Here is a 22,012-nt window from a genome sequence, read left to right on the forward strand (position 1 = left end):
AGCTTCACGGCTATCTCCTTGGGCCTCCGAACTAGGCCCAATTGCCTTGCATTTCTGAAACTGAGCCCTTAGTCACCGATTTGCTACCTCCAATCGGTCTTGGGCTATCGAAAATGGTCGCGGCCTTCCAACACTTGTAGATGCTCCTCGAAAACCCGGGAAAATGCTCCAAGTACGCAAATTCCTACAAAACTCAAGCAAAACTACCAAAGCACTGGAAAACACAAATTAGTAATAAAAGTGGCTCGAAGGAGCCAAAAACACTACTAATTACGACCAAGGGACGGGGGTAAATATATATATAAAATGAACACATCATTTATGACAACATATAATTATCATATATGGTTTCAAATGGCATTATATGACCTTGAGATGTATCCTTTAGGGCCTCAAGGCATTTTGCCACCGGGCCCCTAATCCTCAAAATTTCCTCAAAAAACGTGGAATATGACCTCCAACTTTGTAATTTTTTAATATTTTTTCACCCAGAAATAAAAATTGTCGAGATTTACCATGGTCCCTTATACCTTCCGGAGTCCCATTGGGTCGGTGGAACCATCCAATATGTCCTGAAACGGTCATTTTACCCGTTCGTAACTTGCACTGATTTCGTAAACTCAAGCCTACCACGGACATTTATAACAACATATAATGATATCCCTTAGGGTCTCATGGCTTTTCGTCACCGGGCTCTAAAACCTCAAAATTTTTCAAAAAGCATGTTTTATAGCCTTCAATTTTGTAATTTTTTGACATTTTTTCGTCCGGAAATAAAAATTGCCGAGATGTTAGCTATGGTCCCTAATATTCTCCGAGAGTCGAATTGGGTCGGTGGAACCATCCAATATGTCTTTAAACGGGCATTTTACCCATTCACAACTTGTAGTGATTTCGTAAATTCATGCCTACCACGGACGTTTATGACAACATAAAATGATCATATATGGTTTTAAACGGCATTATATGACACCGAGATATATCCCCTAGGGTATCGACACTTTTCGCCACGGGGCCCCAAAACCTCAAAATTTCCTCAAAAAGCGTGGATTATAGCCTTCAATTTTGTAATTTTTTGACCTATTTTCGCCTGGAAATAATAATTGCCGAGATGTTTACCATGTTCCCTAATACCCTGTGGGTGTCCAATTTATTCAAATGATGATTATAGGTACGTTTTGTTTACCTTATTTTCACTTATTTCAGGTGTAATAAGTTCAAATAAGTTCAATTAGGTTTAGATAAGTTCTGATAAGGGTTACTCAAGTATAAATTACTACTAAAATAAGTTTTGATAAGGTCTAATAAGTTCAGGTTATCAGATAAGTTCAGATAAATTAAGATAAGTTCAAATCAGTGAAAATCAGGTGAATAGAACACACCCTACATTTCCTTCAAAATCTTAAATTTGCACCCAAAATAAAAGGCTTAAGTACTACCCCATGTCCCCTTATTAACACTCATTAAGTCCACAAATACAAGCATACAATTAAGGGCCTGTTCATATTTACTGAATTGAGCTGAACTGAACTGAACTGAACTGATTGGAGCTGAACTGAACTGAACTGAACTGATTGGAACTGAACTGAACTGAATTGAGCTGAAATGAATATTTTATGTGAGAGGGAAATTAAGAGCTGAACTGAACTGAACTGAACTGAACTGATTGGAGCTGAGCTGAACTGAACTGAACTGAAATTAAGTAAATGTGAACAGGCCCTAAATGTACATTCCATTTTATTTTTCAAATGTGTTTGTAACAAAAGAGTCAAAGGCTTAGTCAATTGTTTCCTTCTGCCATATGCCCATAAACACAAAAAAAGAGTTTAAAATAATAAATAAAAAAATAAAAAAATAAAAAAAAATCAGAAAATTGTCCCTTGAGAACCTGTAAAATGGTCTCTTCATAAACGACTTTTTGCTCTGCAACACAAAATCTAATTTCCCCCTTTTTTTTTCATTTATATATTTATAATTATCCATTTTTAGCACTACTTCTCTCTCTACTTTCTCTCTCTTCTTCTTCGTCTTCCTCAAAAAAACCAAATTCCTGAGAATTAGGGTTTTACAGAGTGATTTATGCTTCTTCGAATGTTGCTGTAATGGAGGTATCAACGAAGCAATTCGAAGATCAAAATCAGCTTGCGATTATGGAGGAAGACGACGACGACGATTTCAGCGCCGGCGAAGATGCGCATGTTAGCATAGCGATTCCTGGTAATGCGAGTAGACCTGCTTCTTCTTCTGCTGCTGCTGCTGCTGCTGCAGTGAGGTGTTCATCTTCATCTTCGCTAATTCGGAGGAGAACTAGTGAGCTTACAATCGCGTTCGAAGGCGAAGTGTATGTTTTCCCTGCTGTTACACCTGATAAGGTGATTTTCTCTCTCCTCGTTCGTTTTTTTGGTTTGATTTTGTGTTTTTGGAAGCAAATTGTAGAATTAGTGATTCTAAGTACATGCAACAAATGATTTCGATTATACACCGGGGTGTACCTAGAGTTTAATAAACTCGAGGCGATTTTTTTTAGCTCGTTTAGGTAGAGCCGAAGGTAGGCGTACCACACTCGAGTGTATAATAGACATTTAATAGACATTCTCGGATTTCGAAGTAATGAATTGGATGATTTGGAATTGTCATTCTATTTTTGTCTAAACAGTGGATATAATAATGAATTAATTGATGATCAGAAATAGGTGTTGATGTTTTTGGATCGTAACAGTGGAAATACTGGAATGTATCAGTATAGTATGCAATGTTATCGCATGAATGTCTGGTAAACTTTAAGAAGTTTATGTTGATGGTATGATTTTTGAAGTGAACTTGTGAGATTAGCTATTCAACTTTTAACCTATTGATCATGTGATTTTCTGGATAGTTTAAAAGTAATTTTGTTAATTTACAAACTGAATTTAGTTGTTTAAGTTGATTTACCTGCAACTTTGAGCATGTATTTCACTTCTTATGTAGGCTTCCAAATGGTTATTTGATTATGTTGTGAATTTGTGATGTGGTTTTTGACAGGTGCAAGCTGTTTTATTACTCTTGGGAGGGCGTGACGTATCCACCAGTGTACCTACATCGGAGTTTCTACTCCAGCAGCATCATATGGTATAAGCGAAGCGATGTGTGTACTAATTATATGTTATTCTATCAATTTAATTGAGGTTATATGCTTGCAAAATGATGCAGGCACTAGGTGATCCTTCATGTGGCCAAAAAATCTCTCATAGAATTGCGTCTTTGGTTAGATTTCGAGAAAAGAGGAAAGAAAGATGCTATGATAAGAAAATTCGCTACACATGCCGGAAAGAAGTTGCTCAAAGGTGATCCTTTCTTGTCCTTTTTGACATATCAAGAACTTTTTTCGTTTTGCCCTCTGAAACCTTGACTAGCATAGGTTTTTGTTGTTTCTTAATGCACTCGAGAGATTTAGTTCTGTTGTTGCTTGTGATAAGTAGTACTAGTTGGGTTAAATCTTATTACTGGAATTATGGCTGCTTTTAAAATTTTCATATGAAGTATATTATAGAAAGTCAGGATGTGGTTTCCTCCTAGAATCGTTGTTTTGGTTCTACTGGACATACACGCATTCTAGAGCTGAACATTTTAGTGGTAAGTGCAGCTATACGCCTACACTATATTTTTGAAAGACGTTTTGCTCTTTGTCATGCAAAAATGAAATTGGAGATAGTAAATAGGTATGGCCTTCTATTCAACAAGAAACTGTGGGTTCAACTTTTAGAATATTTAAATTGTCAATTGGCTTACCTGATAGGCTTACTCTTTCAATGTATGGCTTTTACCTTGGGATGTTCTTTTCTTCTTAAGAATTTTCTCTCAATTGTTGCTTCTTGTTTGTTGATTTATGTAAAGGAGAAATCCCCCTTCCTTTCCCTCGTGGGATGGATGCATTAACCTGGGCCTAACACACTATTGCAATATTAAAATTTTTGGTTAAAAAAGTGCCTTAAAGTTATCATGCTGTTTTATGAATTGGACTATGTGAATATGGTGTGTCTGTTGAAGAAGATAGTAAGAGTATCGATTTAAAATAGTTGCTAAGCATTTTTTTTTAAATAAAAAAAATTGTTCAATTTTAAAAGCTTTGTTTGTGATTTGAAAATATGGTGCTATGCTAATTGCTAAATATGGGTACCAATAATATCTTATAGGATGCATCGGAAAAATGGACAATTTGTATCATTGAAGGATCGGTACAACTTGGCTGCTGTAAATTGGGATCCTAATGATGGTACACCGCCACCAGAATGTGTGTAAGTTTGAATCAACCTCTACAACGTTTCCTTTTTTTTTTTTTTTGCGGGGCAGGGCCGAAGGGCTTTGCAAGTTATTGGAAGATGCCATATTCGTGTGAAGTATTCTATTATTAAGTGATAGTAGCATGCTTTTCCAAACAGCCCACGCAGTTGTCAGCACTGTGGAACCAATGAAAAGTCTACACCAGCTATGCGTAGAGGCCCATCTGGTCCAAGAACCCTTTGTAATGCATGTGGGCTTATGTGGGCAAATAAGGTGGATTTTTTTTTTTATTCCATCAATCTGCTTAAGACTTGTTGTCATGAATTTTTTTATATTTAGAGCTTGAGACATCTGTGCTTGTTGATTAGGGTACATTGAGAGATCTTTCAAAGGCAGGGAGGATTATACCATTTCAGGGTGATCCGGTATGTAATCTGTAGCTTCTACATTTTCTTTAGTATTTAATGTAAAATTTGTTTTATTTATCCTGCATTGATTGTTAGATATATGAGACTAGTGGTGTGGTAATCTAATTGAGGGCTTGAAATATTTTCCTGAAATTTTGCTTAACATTTTCTAATATTAACTTATTCTGCTTAATTTATCTTCTATTTTTATTAATTTATTATTGTAACTTGTTCAAGTAAGTTGGAGGAGAAACGTTGTAATTACTGGGTTTATTACTACATGAATCCTGTTGAGATGTGTAGCTGTTCTTAATGCACCTTTGTCCTGTGTTGAGAAAGTAAGTATGCTTTATTTAGATTTCATGATGATGCATTTTCAGGACACTCCAAGTGATGTAAAGCCTCTAGCCATCGAGCCTGACAGTTCCTATGGCAATCAAGAAACGCAGGTAATATCTCCTTTTACAATTTATAGTATTAAGGAGCACCCCCTATCTGCATCCAATTACCAGGTCAATATTTGGTAGCTAGGGAGCGAATTTATCCTAGCGCATAAGCAGTTCTTGTAGGCAACCAACTTGGCCGAATCACTTGGCTTGTTTGAAGAACTGGTAGAACTGTTTGATTTCATTGTTCTAGTCTGCTGTAGGTACCACTGTTAATATGTAAAAATGATAACTTTTTTAATTTAGCTTAAAGGCTTTAGTGAGTTATAAGTCAATAAGAGGGCCAATTAAAAAGCTGGCCTATTGTCATTTTCTTGTTAGGACATGCTAAAAGTTCACCTTTTCTGAATATATGTGTTAACAAAGCCCTGCATCCTGAAATACTCATGGGTCATGTTGATAAAAATCTAACTGCAGAAAAGCCCAGAGGAGGCAAAGCCTTTCGCTTCTGAATCAGGAAAAACCTCGACGAGGGAGGATGAACAGGTACAAATTCTTAAATGAAAATCTGGGTTTTCTGGGTTGGATGCTTGTATATAATAGGTTTTTGTAACCATAACTGTTCATCTGCAACGAGGCTGTTTATAAATGATCAGAGGTATGAATGATTCATGCCAGATTGCCAGCCCTATTTTCTTTTCTCTTTGATTGTGTAACCAAGTGAAAGTCTGACTCTAGGTTCTGAACCTGAGTTAATCCTGTTATCCTGCAACTTGATGACATCATTACCACGCTTCATTGAGATCATCTTGTGTGTCAAAACTCAAAAAAAATGTCCTCAATTTATCTCCTGTTTGTTTAGTTTTGATTATCATATTCACACAAGGGAAAAGCTTAATCATGGTTGCATTAAAGGAGGTTGGACCACATCAGCAAACAATCCCCTTTTCATTTTGTTTTTCTTTAGTTCAGTGTGGAGCCAGTATCATGAATAGGATAGTTTATTGGATATCTCACTGGATATTGTGTTTACAAGTACTAACAACTTTCTGTTTCTGTACAGGATTTGCTGGAGAATGACGAAGCAGTAACAAATGATTCTGCTGTCTCATTGCAAAATGCATCAGTCAGTGTTACTGAGCAGGTAGTTCAATTTACATTTAATAGCGTTTGTGATTGAATGCGTATGGAAGGTATAACTCCCTTGACAAAATATTATGAAATACTACTAAGGATGTTTATTAGACGTCATCTAGTAGGAATACTGTTATTTCCCTATAATAAGCATAGATTTGAAGAAAGAATGTGCCCCATGTGGCCAAATAGGTTTTTGAAGTGTTGGCATATTTATGGATCGAAGTGGCAATCTGAAATTAGGAGTATATAGGAAAAATAGAGCTTGAAAAGTAGGTTTCCCATACGGAGTAGATACTGAAGTAATACATACTATTTTAAACTAAGCATTCACGTTTCAAGATTGAACCTTGGCTGTCTATTCAGTATTATAAATAAACAACAATAATGGAAAGCTTGGATGCCTTTTCTTCTGAAAGGGAGGGATTACTTTTAATGAGGAAAAAGTTTATTTACTAGTGAAAAGGTTTAGTTTCTTCTGAAAAAGTTTTTTCTTTTTTATATTTAATACGATAACTAATCAAAAGAAAACTTTTTAACTGGGAGAGAAGGCTCAGTAATTAACGTTGAAACTATTAGCCTTCCACACTTTAGTGACTTTTGGATCACTGGATCTACTTGAACTTTAGATGGAGTAGTTACTGTATTTAAGTTGTTTCCGTACAACAAAGGGGGAATATGTGAACAGTATGTGAACTAAACCTAGACTTTGCACTTTTGCAGCTCTTGAGCATTGATGAGAGTGGAAGTTTGGATAACCTTACTTTCAACCAAACTTGTGTCCTGAAATTTGTGCTGTAATTTGTGTTTTTGTTGTATATAGTACAAGTCCAGTGCTTTCTCCTTCGCTCCCATACACTACTTTGTAATCGTTGTTTATGCGTTTTCATGGCCATCAATGACCACCTGAAGTTGCTTCTATTTTGTAGGAGGCTATAGAAGAAGTTACCAATGGTTCTGGAACAGAGTTTGAGATTCCTTCTGGCTTTGATGAGTCAATGGGAGCTTTTTACTGACTTAAACTTATTGGGAACACATTTTTCATTTGGGTTACGACAGCAAGCACTGCACAAGGAGTTGGTACATGTAATTATTTAGTTATTAACACCTCATCAACTTACAGGATTGTGAAGCAAATTTTCTAATCTGTTGTTTGTAAGAGGACTATCTGCCCTTGCTACAAACAACAGATTTAAGGCTGTATGTAACAACAAAAGATTAACTTGCGTACCAAGTTTAACCTGTAATATACTGAGCCTAAAGGTTTGTGAAAAAGTTTTCCGCTTCAGGTGTTTCTTGGTCATTGACGCTAGATGCATATAGCAAGGTTTCTCTACTCCAATTCCCCCGTTGTAATTTTTTGCAGGAAGACAGGCAAGCATCTCCTTTGGACCCTAATGAAGTAATGATATTTGTGGAGTATTTTTCCTTGTTCTATCTAGATGATCCTTCAAGCTCAAGACTGGGCACTTATAACCTCAGGTAATGATTTCAGAACTGGAACGGTGATATCACTGATATGCAAAATCTAGAATGTTTTTTTATTAGAAGGGCTTGTAAAAATCAAGTGATATGGGAGTTTTAGGTTTCACAAGGACTCATTAAAGGAAAGGTGCCTTAACCATGCAAGAGCTAGTCATGGAAAGGAAGAAGCATTCCATTACATCAATATAAACTAGTGCTTTGCACTCTAACATCACAATACTCAGAACTAGTAAGCACTTTGGTACCTCAGAGAATGGTCAGCTTCAAGGATTTCAGTACCATGTACGTATGTACTAGTGCCCACTTTGCAACCCGAACAATGGGTATCAAGACGTGATTATTGAAAACAATTTTTAAATTACATTTACCTGGATTGCAAAGTTTTTAAAAGATAAAATAAGGGGCAAATTGTGAAGACACTAGCTAATAAGAAATCATAAAGACCATAAAGTATAATAGTTTCAATGCAATAGTATATGTTCAATTACAGGACTTCAGAATATACATTCCATCAATACTTCCAGCATCTTCTTTCAATGGCAAACAAACAAATTATTAGTATGGCAAAACTGAATAGAGGTAGAACATTCCCTCTATTATACCTAAACCGCTAAACGTACTAACTAAGACAAAAATATGATATGACGGAAAATTAAATGCACCAAAAAACCAGTTTGACTGATAGGCCAAAAGTGAAAAAATAAATGGGCTGTTATAAGGATATATGTTACAAGAATATGCGGATTTCATTTTACTTTTAATATCACTAAAATGAAACTTGACAAAACAGTGCAAGGCTTCTTATGAAATTCTTTCACCGAAGATTCAATGATACTGGATAGACCAATAGAAATGAATGAAATTGGGATGATTGAGTAGACTGACCATATAACTACATATGGACAGTTGGATACAAACCAGGTAGAGAGCTACGTCCACCACCACCATTAGAATCAGCATTACCATAAAATGGTGATTGTAGTTCACCTGAGTGGGATGATTTTTTTGACTTGTGGGTTTTAGGAGAGGCCGAATAGGAATCACTTGAATGGCTGCTGTTTGAGTACGTTGATGACGGGAGCCCATTAAACTTTGGCAAACCAGTAGCATCAGTACCTAAACTGTATCCCTTCTCAACTGTATCCGCCTCTAGTGGCAATTCATCAAGTACCTGCAGTTGAAAAACAAGAATGCAAGACGAAAAATTATGCTTAGAAGTCTACAGAAATTCATCCTCTCAACACTAACAGCTGAAGAAATTCGTCAAGTTCCAAGTGGATGTAGACAGACAACGAAAATTTGCAAACTTAGTATTTAGAGACCAAGAACACATAAACATACAGGTAAAAACAAGTAGCTGATTACATTTTGGCAGCCATGAATAAAACATGGGGAAAAAAAAAAAAAAAAAAAAAAAAAAAAACAGGGCATCCTATACAGAGCAAGGACCACATAGACTTCAATTCATGATGATAACCTCCAAATAACGAAAAATTCTCCTGTGCCTACCAAAATTCTTAAGTGCAATTCATGATGATCATCTCCAGAAAACAAAAAACCTGATGCCACTTAATAATCTTTAAAGCACTGGACTGTAAATTGAATCACATTTTTTGGAAAGTCCATTTATTTATTTATTTACAAGCATTAATTCAAAGTTTCCACACACAGAAAGACAAATTATGCTGTAATTACTCAAATTTGAAAAACATATCAACAATTCCTAAACATCACACACATCCACAGAGAATTTTATTAAGCAAATACTGACAGCATCAAAGGCATATTGATAATGTCTCCAAATGTACAAGTTATTAGGGTTTCCTAATGTTCATAGAAACTTACCCGGAAAGCCTGGTTGAGAATGCGTAATTTTTCTCGAGTTTGCCTCCTTTTTGTTGCAACCTCATCAGGTTCTTGCAACATCTCCTCGAAAAGATTCTCCCTGTATCATGAGCAAATCAGTGTCATCAGGTTTATTCAAAATAAATCTTTATGCTTTGCTATATGTTATTAACAATTTGTGGAAGCTTCAATTTTACCTATAGAGCTTTTTAATAAACACGTTGTGAAGCTCTCGTTTGGTATGGTTTACCTGCACAATATTCATATAACAAAATCATATATCAACTAGAATGATAATGACAGCAATAAGCCAATAACCCACTTTACAACTAGCTGTTGTTACTATGCCAAAGTATAAGTAGACCATAATAAAGCAGAAAAGCCAGACTGAAGTACAGCTTTTACAATCTATAGTCCATTTCATATTTCAAACTAGGAAACATTATGTTTCAAGTCACTGCAAAATAAACAAACATGCTATATTTTTTCAATTAAATATATTTTCTGGAAGAGAACAACCTCAAAGTAGGCCAGCAGAACTGCAGAAGCCTCACTCAACAGTCAATACTCACGTAAAAAATTTGAGGTAAATTAATTAGATTTTCCAACTTGACCGAGTTATAAAAGCAAGGCCACTGAGTGTTCTTTTTCATGCTGGTATAGCTCTTCAACCAAAGCACTATAGGAGATATAAAGCACTCCCAGACATAGTTTAAACCATCCTTGAAATGATAACGTTCATACCATGATGAAGGAAACCACATGTGGTACATGGATGGTGTATACCACATCGATGCGATACCATGAAGAAGGAAACTCATATTGTTAGCAGCCTATAGACCATTTAAAGCAGTGAATTCCCAAACTAGTACAACAAAGTAACAGAAGTCCAATACTCCAATGCCCAAACCAAACCATTGTATAATCAGGACTTTCAAGGGCATCTGAAGTAGATAAAAGTCTACAAAAAACGACAAATCTGTAATCCACCTGTTTCTCTTCTCCACTTAATAGACTAAAGATTGAAGCTCCCACACACCAAAAAGGAAGGAAACTTATAAATTAGGTTAGAGGTAGATCCTTACCAAATTACAGCTATATATGTCTATATGATTCACAAAGCCACATATAGCTAAGAGAGCAAATGCAAACTACAAACTTTAAAAAATTACACATCTACAACCATATTAGAGTTGATGCAAAAGGAAAAACTAACTCTAGGTGGAAATTGATTAAGGGTAGTCAAGATCTCACCAGGAAGTGCATGATCGCCTTAGGCACAGAGTCTTCCACGTTCTTCCTGACAATGTCATAATATGACTTCAACAACAATTTGGTGACAGCAATTTCAATTGCTTCATTCTCTGTACAAGTCTCTGCAGGCCTTAGTATTGCTGGTGGCTTCAAGACAGAAAAGTAAATTACTACTTCAAAGTAGACAAAGTAAAGCAAAAATGGGAGCATTATCAGTATTTAGAAAACACTTACTTCCTTCAAATGTATCATCGAAAAGGCATGGTCCAAGATATGAACAGGCTCACTCGCCTTGTTAATGTTGGTTTCTTTAGAAGATATGCGGTTGTCAGTAGCACCAAAAATTGATGAAATCCCCCAACTAGAGTTGGTTGCACCTCCTGTCCAGACATTATCTATATGTCAAACTCACAAAACCCATGGTTTCCTCTGAACAAGGTAACTATTGTCTTATTTCAATTTGACTAGGTTGAAGTATCTAATGTAATATTTATGGGTAGAATCTTACCCTGATGAGCAGGCTTTTCACTGTCAACTACAGACCGAATGCTCTGTCAATCAGACAAAATTTGCAATAAAGTCATCAAGCAAGTAAATAGTTACTCTGTAGTACTTACTACTCAATCTACTTACTAGCCAATCAGTTTGTGACAATCTAATTTTAATTAATTAAATGACCTAGAAAAGGAAAATGGAACTTAGTACCCTGCAGATATAGTCAGGTCTGAGTTTTCATACCTGCTCTGTCATGACTCCATTTGTATTTCGAGGAAGAATAGCTCGTGTTTTGATGGTCCTTTCAGATGCAGGTGCTTTATCTGTATCCCCACCATCCTAATAGCCAATATGCACCAACTATGTAATGAAATAAATAAATAAACGTTAACTCATTGATTAACTGTGGCTTGACAGATACCTTTAGCTTTGGGATAGATACTGAAGTTCTTGAGGACTTGATATGTTGAGAAGCAACCTCAACAGCTTTGGCTCCACCAAGAAAATTAGGATGTGAAGTATTTATGTAGTCCATCTAAGAAATTTAAACAAGAATTTAGTCTAACCACAAGGACTTTTGGGGGCTTGATCTAGTCCACTAGCAAATTACTCCTCTGTAGATGTATTAAACTATTTACCATACGTTTAACATAAAACGGTGGCTCTAACTTTAATACAGGAAATGATGAATATTATCTTAATAATGTAACAACAGTAATAGCATAAGCTATGTAACAGAGCAGATCAAACTGTTTAGCTAGATAGCCTAGATTATTCTTCTATAGCACTCAATTAATCAGTGATCACTAATGCAAGTAAAAAACTAGAGTAAGTCAGATAAGACTCCAATCTAGCTTCCACTTAAGCAACCCTACTCTTGACAGATAATCCTCAGCGAAGACTAGTGTACAAGAAAGAATAAGCAACACACTTTACAGATCACCCAATACAAAAAGAATAAGGACTACAGGAAGTGAAGTCACTAATAGTAGTACACAAAAATTTTAAATTGAAGCACATACAAATAGAGACAACTACAAACATGAAAAAGGAAAATACCCAATGAATTGAAGATAAATAATTAACACTCTTTTAGCAGCAATTACCTCCATTTCTATAATATGCCCAATCATTGCCTCAGCAGGTTGGAGGCCTTCTCTCAGGAAGCTATTAATGACTTCATCCATTCTCTTCCTAAGTAAAGGAAAGCGCTGCAATTCACTGTTCAGACAGCGATGGCTCATCTACATGAAGAATTTTCTATAACATTTTAGCACCTGGAATTTATTATAAGCCAGATGATACAGAAAAACTTCACTACCTTTATTAATTCGTCATATATAAACCTCGCACATTGATGACTTGGATCTAACAGACGAGCAATTTGTTTTCTGATAAGAACTTCAAATGGTACCTAAATTTTCCACAGTTAAATCCAAAAAGTTTCAAAGCCAGAAAAAAAATAATAAGAAAATGTTTGATGTTAGGACACTTGAAAGGAAATCAAACCTAAGAACTTACTTCTGGAACAAATAATGCAGATTTAGGACCAGTTGCATTCTGAATAGCTGTTCGGATGTCATCATCACTTAAATCCTCACATGGATCCACCTCCTAGAATAAAGATTATTAATAATATATAGTAATTGATAAAAATTCTCTATTAATTGAAATTACGACTAGATAAAAATAAGTTTTCAAACAGGAAATCACAGCAAGAAAGACACAAACATTAACAATAGAAACAGAAATCCAAAAAGAGAGGGAAGGAGTAAAGTCAGAATTTGAACCTCTAAACTCTTTACAAATATTGATTGGAATATGTAATGAATTCTGGCACCACCAGACAACTCAGATGTTGACATTTCTTCATTCTTCCCTTCTATCATAGAAGCAAAAGCTGTCCAAACAAATCTTACCAATTAAGCATTAACTATGAACAAGAAAGTAAATAAGATGTATGTACAGACAAACATATAGCAGACCTACCTTCTGAGTACTTAGACAGAATGTTCAAGATGAGAGAGCCCTGACCAGCCTAGCAACAACGAAAAGCAAGGACATTTAAGTAGAAGTTAGCAACATGCAAGTTTATAGGTCCACTACATTTAGTCTAACTGCTAATTTGAAGCAGAAATTCCAACAGCAATCCAATGCTATATTATAAGATATCCTGCATAATTATAAACAAACTAACCAAGTGATAGTGAATATTCTAGCTTTTCCAACAGATAATCAGGATACATAATGATCATACCTTAGATTCAACAATTTCTCCATAGCTGGCATGCTCCTTGGCAACAGATACAAGTTGAGCACTAATATTCGCTTTCAGACCAGGAAGAACTGATTTGATGTGTCGTACTAGAATCTTCAAAATGATTAAATAAATAAATAATTGAAACCCAACCATCAGGCTTAAAACCCAAATATATCAGAGATAAGATACAGTAGCACTAAATTGTTCTTACCTGGTTCAACTTTTTGGCTAGTTGTGGAACGCCACAATGATCCGCAATATCATTGTACACCTGCATAACCCAAGTGAAATCCCAAAAGAAAGATCAGGAATGAAATATACCTACAACTCAATTAAATAAGCAAAATGAGTAAAAGTACAAAAGGGTAGAGGTACTATACTGGACGGCTACGGAAAAACTTCTCCTCAGCCACAAGGGCATCTTTTATGCTTCTGTTGTTCGCGATGTCCTGTTTTGATAAGACACAGCACAGTGATGAAAAAAATATAATCGACTTGATAACAGAAAGCTGTGAAATAATATAACTTTATATAACGCAGGATCAAACACATGGAGCAACTAAAGTCTGGTGTTCCAGTAATGCCTGAATGCAATAGACATTATCAATAGAACTGACAAAAAAAAAAGAAATATTCCTTACTTTTGGAACCAATTACAGACCAAATACAAGTCAACGAACTCAACTAACCTTATTAATCAAACAACAAATTACATCAAGTCATTAACAAGGACAAAGATGAATTTTAGATACATGCTTTGAATAAAGTTGTTCCACGCATGAGCATTGTTAGCAGCCATTACAAAACTTGTTTGGTATTTCACATAACTGACACAACCTTTAGTGACGCAGATATATACTCCATAAGACAGCAGCCCATCATAACCACTAATGGGTGCCCAATATGTGTTTAACTAAATAAAATATGCTGTCTTTCGTTCTTACAATCAGCACCATCGTTATTTCTACATTAATCATCCATAGTTTTATCATTACAGCTGTTAATTCCACATTTACACTAAAACCACCATCATTTTCCACTGAAATTGTCCAAAACTACTTTGCTGAAAGTTCTGTGCAATCCCAACCTTGAGGGTAAAGCAGTATGGTAAGCTTCACCTCTAAAGAGTCCAGAGAGCAAGATCCGGTTCACACAATAAGTTATTGTTACGCCTAAAATTAACAAACAATTCTCGTGTAATGTCCTCTTCAGTCCAATTAACCACCCCATACAGCCACATTCTAAAAGCTCATCAATCACATTCTAACTACACCATATTATGTTCTTTAGCCTTTTTATCATGTAAATTACAAATATATGACTATGTCAATGTCAATCTTAATAAATTTGTTTGCTTCTGGCTCCTCGTCAAATCATTATGAACCATTTCATTGGCAAAATCATCCACTATCTGCCACCAATATGAGGAATTAAGACAATTCTGATTCAGCTCAACAAAGATACAGCATATTGCAGCAAAAGCAGGGTTAGCTGAAACATGCAAAAAACTTGATTTGAAAAAACCCCTAAATTTCACTCAAAGCAATAAAATTCCTTAAAACATGATTTTTGAGAATTCATTAAAAACAAATCCTTAAGCCAAGAGTCCAGGAACCTAATAACTAATCCTCCCAACAATAAGGAGTATTTGGCAATATATAGAACTCTATAAGACAAGATGAATGGACCAAACATCCAGAATTCTTAAAGCATAGTTTCTGCAAATATGGTCAAAGCCATCAAACTATATGCTAGTAAAATATACCTCTTGACTACGATTCACAACGCCCACATAACCAAGTCGTAGTGGTATAACTTTTCCAAGCAGAAAATTGCGAGCATCTGTGCCTCTGTCCATAATGTCTAGCTGAAACACCATAAAAGAGTCCAACATCTTAGCAGATATCACGGTATCATTTAACGTAAAATAGACTATCTAACATGCTATGCACCTTTGTGATTACACCAATTGTTCGATATCCTGCCCAAAAAAAGCCAAAAAATTGATGAATATAGTTGCAAAGTCACAAGTTGATTGATTAAAAAAAAATGAGCAAGAAATATTTTCGCTTAACTTACCATCAGGATCTGCAATGCCAGCCATCTGTAAGGCATCTGAATTTGCTAGATCAGAATTAGCAGGGGTGACCGCTAATATTAAGCAGCTAGGGATTTTGATGTAGGACATTATCATGGTTCTTATTCGTCCTTCAATGTCAGATGGCTGATCACCAACTGGAACTTTTGTTATCCCCGGGAGATCTACTAAAGTAATATCAAGAACAGTAGGTGAAAATATTTTCAGACGAATCTGCTTGTCAACAACACCTTTGTTTCCTCCAGCCTCTCTATCAGTTTCAGCCTGCAATAAAAAAAGCATATAATCATAATTATTAGTCATTAGATTTTTCCAGTCCTACTAGTATAGGCCAATTCTAAGAGCTATCACACATATGGTATTAAAGCAAGTAGAGAATATAAACAGAGCAACAGCAAGGTGAAGGAGTGATACCAACCAAATTTTCTTTGAACTAATTAATTAAGAATATACATGTGAACATGTTACAGAATGTGGAGCACAAAACAAACCAGCTGCAAACAAGATGGCTATCTTCAAACATCAAAGCTGAAGGTCAGGTGTATAGTAGACAGTGGTTCTATCTGGTCAGTATGCTGTATTTGAGGTGAAAATATACTTCGTATATCTTAACCTTGGTCCTCCAGATCAATGAATAAAAAAGTTCCAGGCGAATTAGAGCAATAAAGGTACTGCTGTGCCTAGGTGCACCTTGGGCACGTGTAACGAATCAGGCCAACACACCACCTGATCCTCACACTGGCCCTCTGGCAGCAAGTGGCAGAAAAAAGGGGTAGGCTAACACGCCACCACAAGGAGAAACACTACCTTAAAGCTGTAGTAGTCATTGTGTTGGCTTGTTAGATACAGTACCTTAGTGCTGCAGTAGTTGTTGTGTTGGCTTTTAGGGATGAAGACATGAATTATTAAAGGTAGCAATTAAAGTTGTATTTGCTTAGCTAAGTAGTATAAATAGGTAGAGAGTAGTAACACGAAGATAGGCAGAAATTTGCATTGGGAACCCTTGGAGAGTTATGGTCTAAAGCCATTGTTAGAGAGTGATAGCCTAAAGCTATTAACCTATCTTTTGTAACATCTTTTTCCATTATCCATCAAACATCAAGCTTTAATCTTTACTCATTTGCCTTGTTAAATCAGAAATACAAAGTCAGATTATTAGTCTATTACAGCGCGCTTCGGTACGCCAGGCGCACAGTATAAAACAGCTAGAGAAATATTCTTATATGCGCTTCTGGTGCCCCTCTTTGAATGCGCCTTGCCTAGAGCAAAATAGGTGCTACCCTAATCGCCTGGCGCCTAGGTGCAACTTTTTATACACTACTCCAAATAGAATGGGACAGAAGCATAATGTGCAACAATGCACAACCATAAACTCTAAAACTAAACATTTTCCTTTTCTACTTAAAAAAACTCACACAATGCAGCAGACAATTGTATCAACATAACTATAATTTAAAAAATCAAACCAAGACGACTCTACTGGCTAAAGTCAATGTCATACTAAAGTTTTGATCGCATCAATCTGATGCATGGAGACTCTGAAGAACGAATGGAACATAATCAGGCCAATCTAGTTGTACAAGTTCGTTAAAATTTCCATGAAAATGTTCATCATACATTTAAAAGGAATGAGCTGAGAGTGCTCCGCAATTTAAAATAGCAAGTTCCATTTTTTCAGGATTTTGTAAGATGGGAGGGTTGTAGCCTAATGCTTCGTTGCAAGCAACATCGGCCCTTTGTTAACCATGAGCAAATAGTTCATCCAAAACTTTGGCCGTGGCTATATAAATTTGAAATTTCCTTTGAGGACCCCATAGCTTTAACCTCCCCCCTCTCCCCCCCCCCCCCACCGGCCTGATTCACCCTATTGTAGATGGGGTGACCCATGCATATACAAAATTCAGTTCCAAAGAACTTTTAAAAAAAAAAAAAAAAAGCATTGACAAGGACTCCAATGAATGTCTCATCAACAAGACATCAATACCTAGTGCCATGAAAAAAAGGCCAACGGACGCTCTCTAAACTGAGTCCTTGCATGATTTCAATTGCAGAACAAAAAAAAGAAGACCATTAATCGGTATAAATGTGCATTTGACAATGCAAAAAGCTACTAAATAAAAAATCCAGCCTTTTTCAAAGTTCCTTTAGCAAGTAAATGCTACTCTGGCAATAAATAATAGGAAATTTTGACAATTACCACCTTCTGTTATGTCCATTTTAGCAATTACCACCTTCTATTTTTTTTTTTTGAAAATTACCACCTTCTATTTTCAAAAACATCAAAAGTTACCACCTCTTGCCCCCCAACTAGCACGTGACGTCATTTTGGGTCAATTCTTTTCCTTCCCTCCCTATTTCCCTCACATTTCTCATTCCTATTTGGATTCTCATCTCCCCTTTCACTTTTTTTCCCCCAAACCACCAATAATTGTTCGTCAATTTTGATTTAGAGGAGTGAATTGAAGAGTTTCTGAATTCTTGGGGGAAATTAAGTGAATGAGAAGGTAAGAATCGAGTTATGGAAGAGAAATGGGAGAGAAATAGGGAGGAAATGGAAAGAATGAGCCCAAAATGACGTCACGTGGTAGTTGGGAGGCAAGAAGGTGGTAACTTTTGATGTTTTTGAAAATAGAAGGTGGTAATTGCTAAAATGGACATAACCGAAGGTGGTAATTGTCAAAATTTCCTAAATAATAATAAAAACAGGGGAAAAAAACTAAAATAGGAGAGAGAAAATTTAATATGATGCAAAAAGAGGGTGAAAATAGTAGTAATAAAAACTCTTCACTTTACAGCAACAGTACACAGCATGTACCAGCTAACTACAATAGATTGATCTGTTCATAATTTCACTACTGACTAGTGCATATTTAAGAAAGGAGGAAATGAAAAAATACTACATGAGGCCTCTTGAACCTATAACCTTAGCAAGGGAGTCATATGTGTTTCCTTCTAGCAAGTAGAAGCCCAAACTGTGAGAATCATCTCACATCCTGAATTAAAGCGTCAAGTAGCAAATTGATTCCTCTTCCCAATCAATAGAGATCATAAGAACTAAATCCTAATACCACTGAATGTCATTCAAATTACCACTACTTTCAACCTATACTAAACAATGCCATCCTCAAAATTATAAGGAAACTTGGTTTTACCAATCAGTATAGATATCTTAAGGAGTAAATCCTGAATCCAAACTCTCTAAGAGCTCATGCATATTTAATTTAAGTAATATTTAATGTTAGTTTTTGAAGGTGTACAAGTGGTTTTACTTTGTGTGTGAACATTGACCATTGATTCCAATTTAGTCTTGCTTTGCGCTCATAAGTAAGATATAATGTTACCTTAGATTTACACTCTCGTAAATCTAAAATATGACAAATTTTTATTTCTTTATAAATATTTCCCTTTGTGCTGTCTATTAAGACCTGTCCATTGCTTGGTTCTTTCATCCAAAACACATCAAAAGCCTTTCACACAACCACGCATATAGAAGACATACTTTCAGGTACATTCCACCTACACGTAATATTCATACTTGCTGCTGTCACTAACCATTATGCAAAACACTAGGTTTGAACCCCAAAGCACATAGTACCATTGTTTACCACCATTAAAAGCTTAAATTGACCACGCCAAAACAAAAACAAAAAAAAAAATATCAACACCTCCCAACACTAGTTTAAACACTCTACTAAGAACTAAAGGACTAAATGTAACTTGATCAATAAGCCTCAAAACTTCACTAAGTTAAATCCAATTGCACCTGTATTCAGTATTCTTCCAATCAGACATTCATACAGGGTAATAACACTAAAGAGGCAATCCTGCTTCGAAAAAACCATCAGGTAAACAAAACTGTACTCTATCCACTTAATTAATACCTTAATTCACAAATTAGTCACATTCATTTTGTCCTCATAAATAGGCAAAGAAAATCAGAATATGCAACATTCAATTCTTACTCATACAATTCTAATGGCTACGAGTTCGAAATTAAGCATTCAAATTCACATTCTACACATGATTTATCAATCATTTGCCATTATCGTTATCAATCAAAGAAAATCAGGTTATGATGCAGCATTTCAACTCTTACTCATACAATTCTAATGACTTCAATTTCAAAATTAAGCATTCAAATTCGCATCTTCTACAAATGATTTACCAATCACTTTCCATAAACATAGCTAAAATGCAAATCAAAACATCCAATTCTCACGAAAAAATAACAAAAAAATTACTAAATTCAAAAAGAAACATAAATATACCTGAATTTCCCTCCGAATATCATTGAAATCATAAAATCGCTTTCCAGGAAGATGCAAGAACTCTCCCCACTCCTCATCACTCCTCTTAGTCTGCAAGAGCTGAAGCACAAGCGGACGACGAGTACAAATATCGCAACCTCGCGGCAAGAAATCGCGGCCAACAAGCGCTTCTAGAACGCTCGATTTACCACTACTTTGGCTTCCAACGACGGCGACTTGCGGCAAATCAAACGCAGGACTACTTCCAAGCTGTGCCGCAATATCCTGAAGCTTGTTCACTATCGGAATCACCGACTGCCCTAACGACGACGCCGTAGACGGTGGTGGCGATGGCGGCGGGATTGAATCGTCCGCCATTGATGACATTGGAGGTGAGGAGAGAGAAAGTTAGAGAAATCGATCGATTGAAATGGAAACAAACCCTAGAGAGAGAAAGAGGGGTTTTTCAAAAATTTACAGGAAGAAGAAAGAAGAAAGAGGAGAGAGAAAGAGAGAGATTAGGAATTTTTCAGGGAGGAATGTGTGATGTGTTACTACTGTGATTTTCTTTTTTTTTTTTTAGGAGATTTTTGGTTTCGCCAATTTCTTGGGGTGGAGGAAAGGGATGGGTGTCGTTTTTGGTTGATATGGGTGTCGTTTTGAGTTTGGGAGGGAACAACGAAAAAGAGATGTGATTATGTGCTTCTTAGGTGTTACGAGCCCACTATGTGTTGGACAACCCTAGAATATTTTTGGGCAATCATGGAACTCAAATGATGTACCAAGTTACAATTACAAAGCAGTACTCGTACAAAAATTGCTAGTGGCCAAATGAGGAGTAACTTTTTTTCCATAAATAATTGCTTTAGCGGAACTTGATTTATTAAATATAACTTTATATTATATCAGTCCCGAATATTAGTATGTGCATCCTGGCCCACGGCACAGGGTCCTTAATAAAGGGTCTATTATGATTTACTTAGTTGAACTGAACTTAATTGTTTATGAGAGAAAGAAATTAGGAACTAAACTGAACTGAGCTGAACAGAATTGCTCATGAGAGACGGAAAGTAGGAACTGAACTATATTGTTTATAAGAAAAGAAAATTAAGAACCGAACTGAACTAAACTCAGCTAAATTAAACTGAACTGAAATTAAGCTGAAGAGATCAGGCCCTAACTTGTTTTATTTTTAGAACTCAACTATTCTTTATTTTCCCCATTAATGGAATTTGACAAATTGCAATAATTACCTTTAAAATGTTACAACTACGAAGTACCATTTTGAATCCATGAAAATTAGCAGTTATCCCCTCTTAAAAAGTAAAAATTCAATAATTAATTATTTTCCTTGATAATTTTCTTTATTTAATTTCTTTTATTAACTTAAAGATTCAAATCTACGATGTATACCTCAAATCAAATTGTCTTTTATTTTTTAAAAGGCCTAATTTTAAAAATTAGCACAGGGCCTACCTCCTAAATACTTGAGACGGCCCTGTATAGTGTATACCTTACTCACTCTTCCCATAATTCAGTTCTTCATTCTTTCAAATTCATTGGTGGTATTCGTTCAAACGTGAGTAAGAACAAAAATTGCTTGCATTCTTTTGGACTGTTTAAGGACAAAGATTTTAACCATATTTTCATTTGTCGGGGCTGTTTTAGCTCAGCCAAATGATGATCATCAGTTTTACAGCTAGTCTAAGTATGTAGGTATGTTTGATGGAACAAATGACAATGGATTACAAGTAATTTACCAATATTTAAAGTTGATCTTGCAAATGTCCATCATTGTCATCGATTGATCGCCCCCACTTTAAAACAAACAAAAAATTCCATCAATTCCTATCATTTGATGTGCATTTGATTCCTAGGCAACAATTTTACATAAAAAGTCTAGGATTCGATCACTACACCATCTGATGCATAGTAATCCTAATAATTATAATGATATGATAAAATGACATGTGTAATATTAATTATGAGATAAATAATTAAATTAGCTAAAATAATTTGAGCACAAATAAAAGAATCATAATACTCCGTATGTGTTTATGAAGCATATTGCATTGCAATCATATTAAAAACAAATGATGTAATAAAGAAACACGTCAAATTAATTAGGTAAAATTCACATA

General features: G+C 35.6%; 2 protein-coding genes across 2 annotated transcripts; one reads left to right on the forward strand and one right to left on the reverse strand.

Moving 5' to 3' along the window:
- The first annotated feature begins 1,984 nt into the window (after nt 1-1,984).
- LOC145620816 (GATA transcription factor 17-like) lies at nt 1,985-7,529 on the forward strand. The gene is made up of 10 exons (XM_081675532.1): nt 1,985-2,372; nt 3,022-3,108; nt 3,190-3,323; nt 4,173-4,274; nt 4,419-4,533; nt 4,629-4,685; nt 5,048-5,116; nt 5,531-5,599; nt 6,117-6,197; nt 7,117-7,529. Exons 1-10 carry the CDS (start codon nt 2,103-2,105, stop codon nt 7,201-7,203), a joined length of 1,071 nt encoding a protein of 356 aa, XP_081531658.1. The 5' UTR covers nt 1,985-2,102; the 3' UTR covers nt 7,204-7,529.
- Nucleotides 7,530-8,099: 570 nt separating this feature from the next.
- LOC145619167 (dynamin-related protein 3A-like) lies at nt 8,100-20,431 on the reverse strand. The gene is made up of 20 exons (XM_081673798.1): nt 19,893-20,431; nt 15,606-15,888; nt 15,479-15,507; nt 15,292-15,393; nt 13,907-13,975; nt 13,738-13,797; nt 13,524-13,637; nt 13,256-13,304; nt 13,057-13,166; nt 12,788-12,880; nt 12,588-12,680; nt 12,373-12,510; nt 11,688-11,801; nt 11,510-11,605; nt 11,280-11,322; nt 11,006-11,151; nt 10,772-10,918; nt 9,715-9,767; nt 9,518-9,617; nt 8,100-8,843 (listed from the first exon to the last, which is right to left on the reverse strand). The coding sequence occupies exons 1-20, from the start codon at nt 20,256-20,258 to the stop codon at nt 8,565-8,567; spliced, it is 2,484 nt and encodes an 827-aa protein (XP_081529924.1). The 5' UTR covers nt 20,259-20,431; the 3' UTR covers nt 8,100-8,564.
- Between the last annotated feature and the right edge of the window lie 1,581 nt (nt 20,432-22,012).

This window comes from Chenopodium album, chromosome 27 (assembly GCF_948465745.1).
Source record: "Chenopodium album chromosome 27, dcCheAlbu1.1, whole genome shotgun sequence".
Classification (NCBI taxonomy): Eukaryota; Viridiplantae; Streptophyta; class Magnoliopsida; order Caryophyllales; family Amaranthaceae; genus Chenopodium; species Chenopodium album.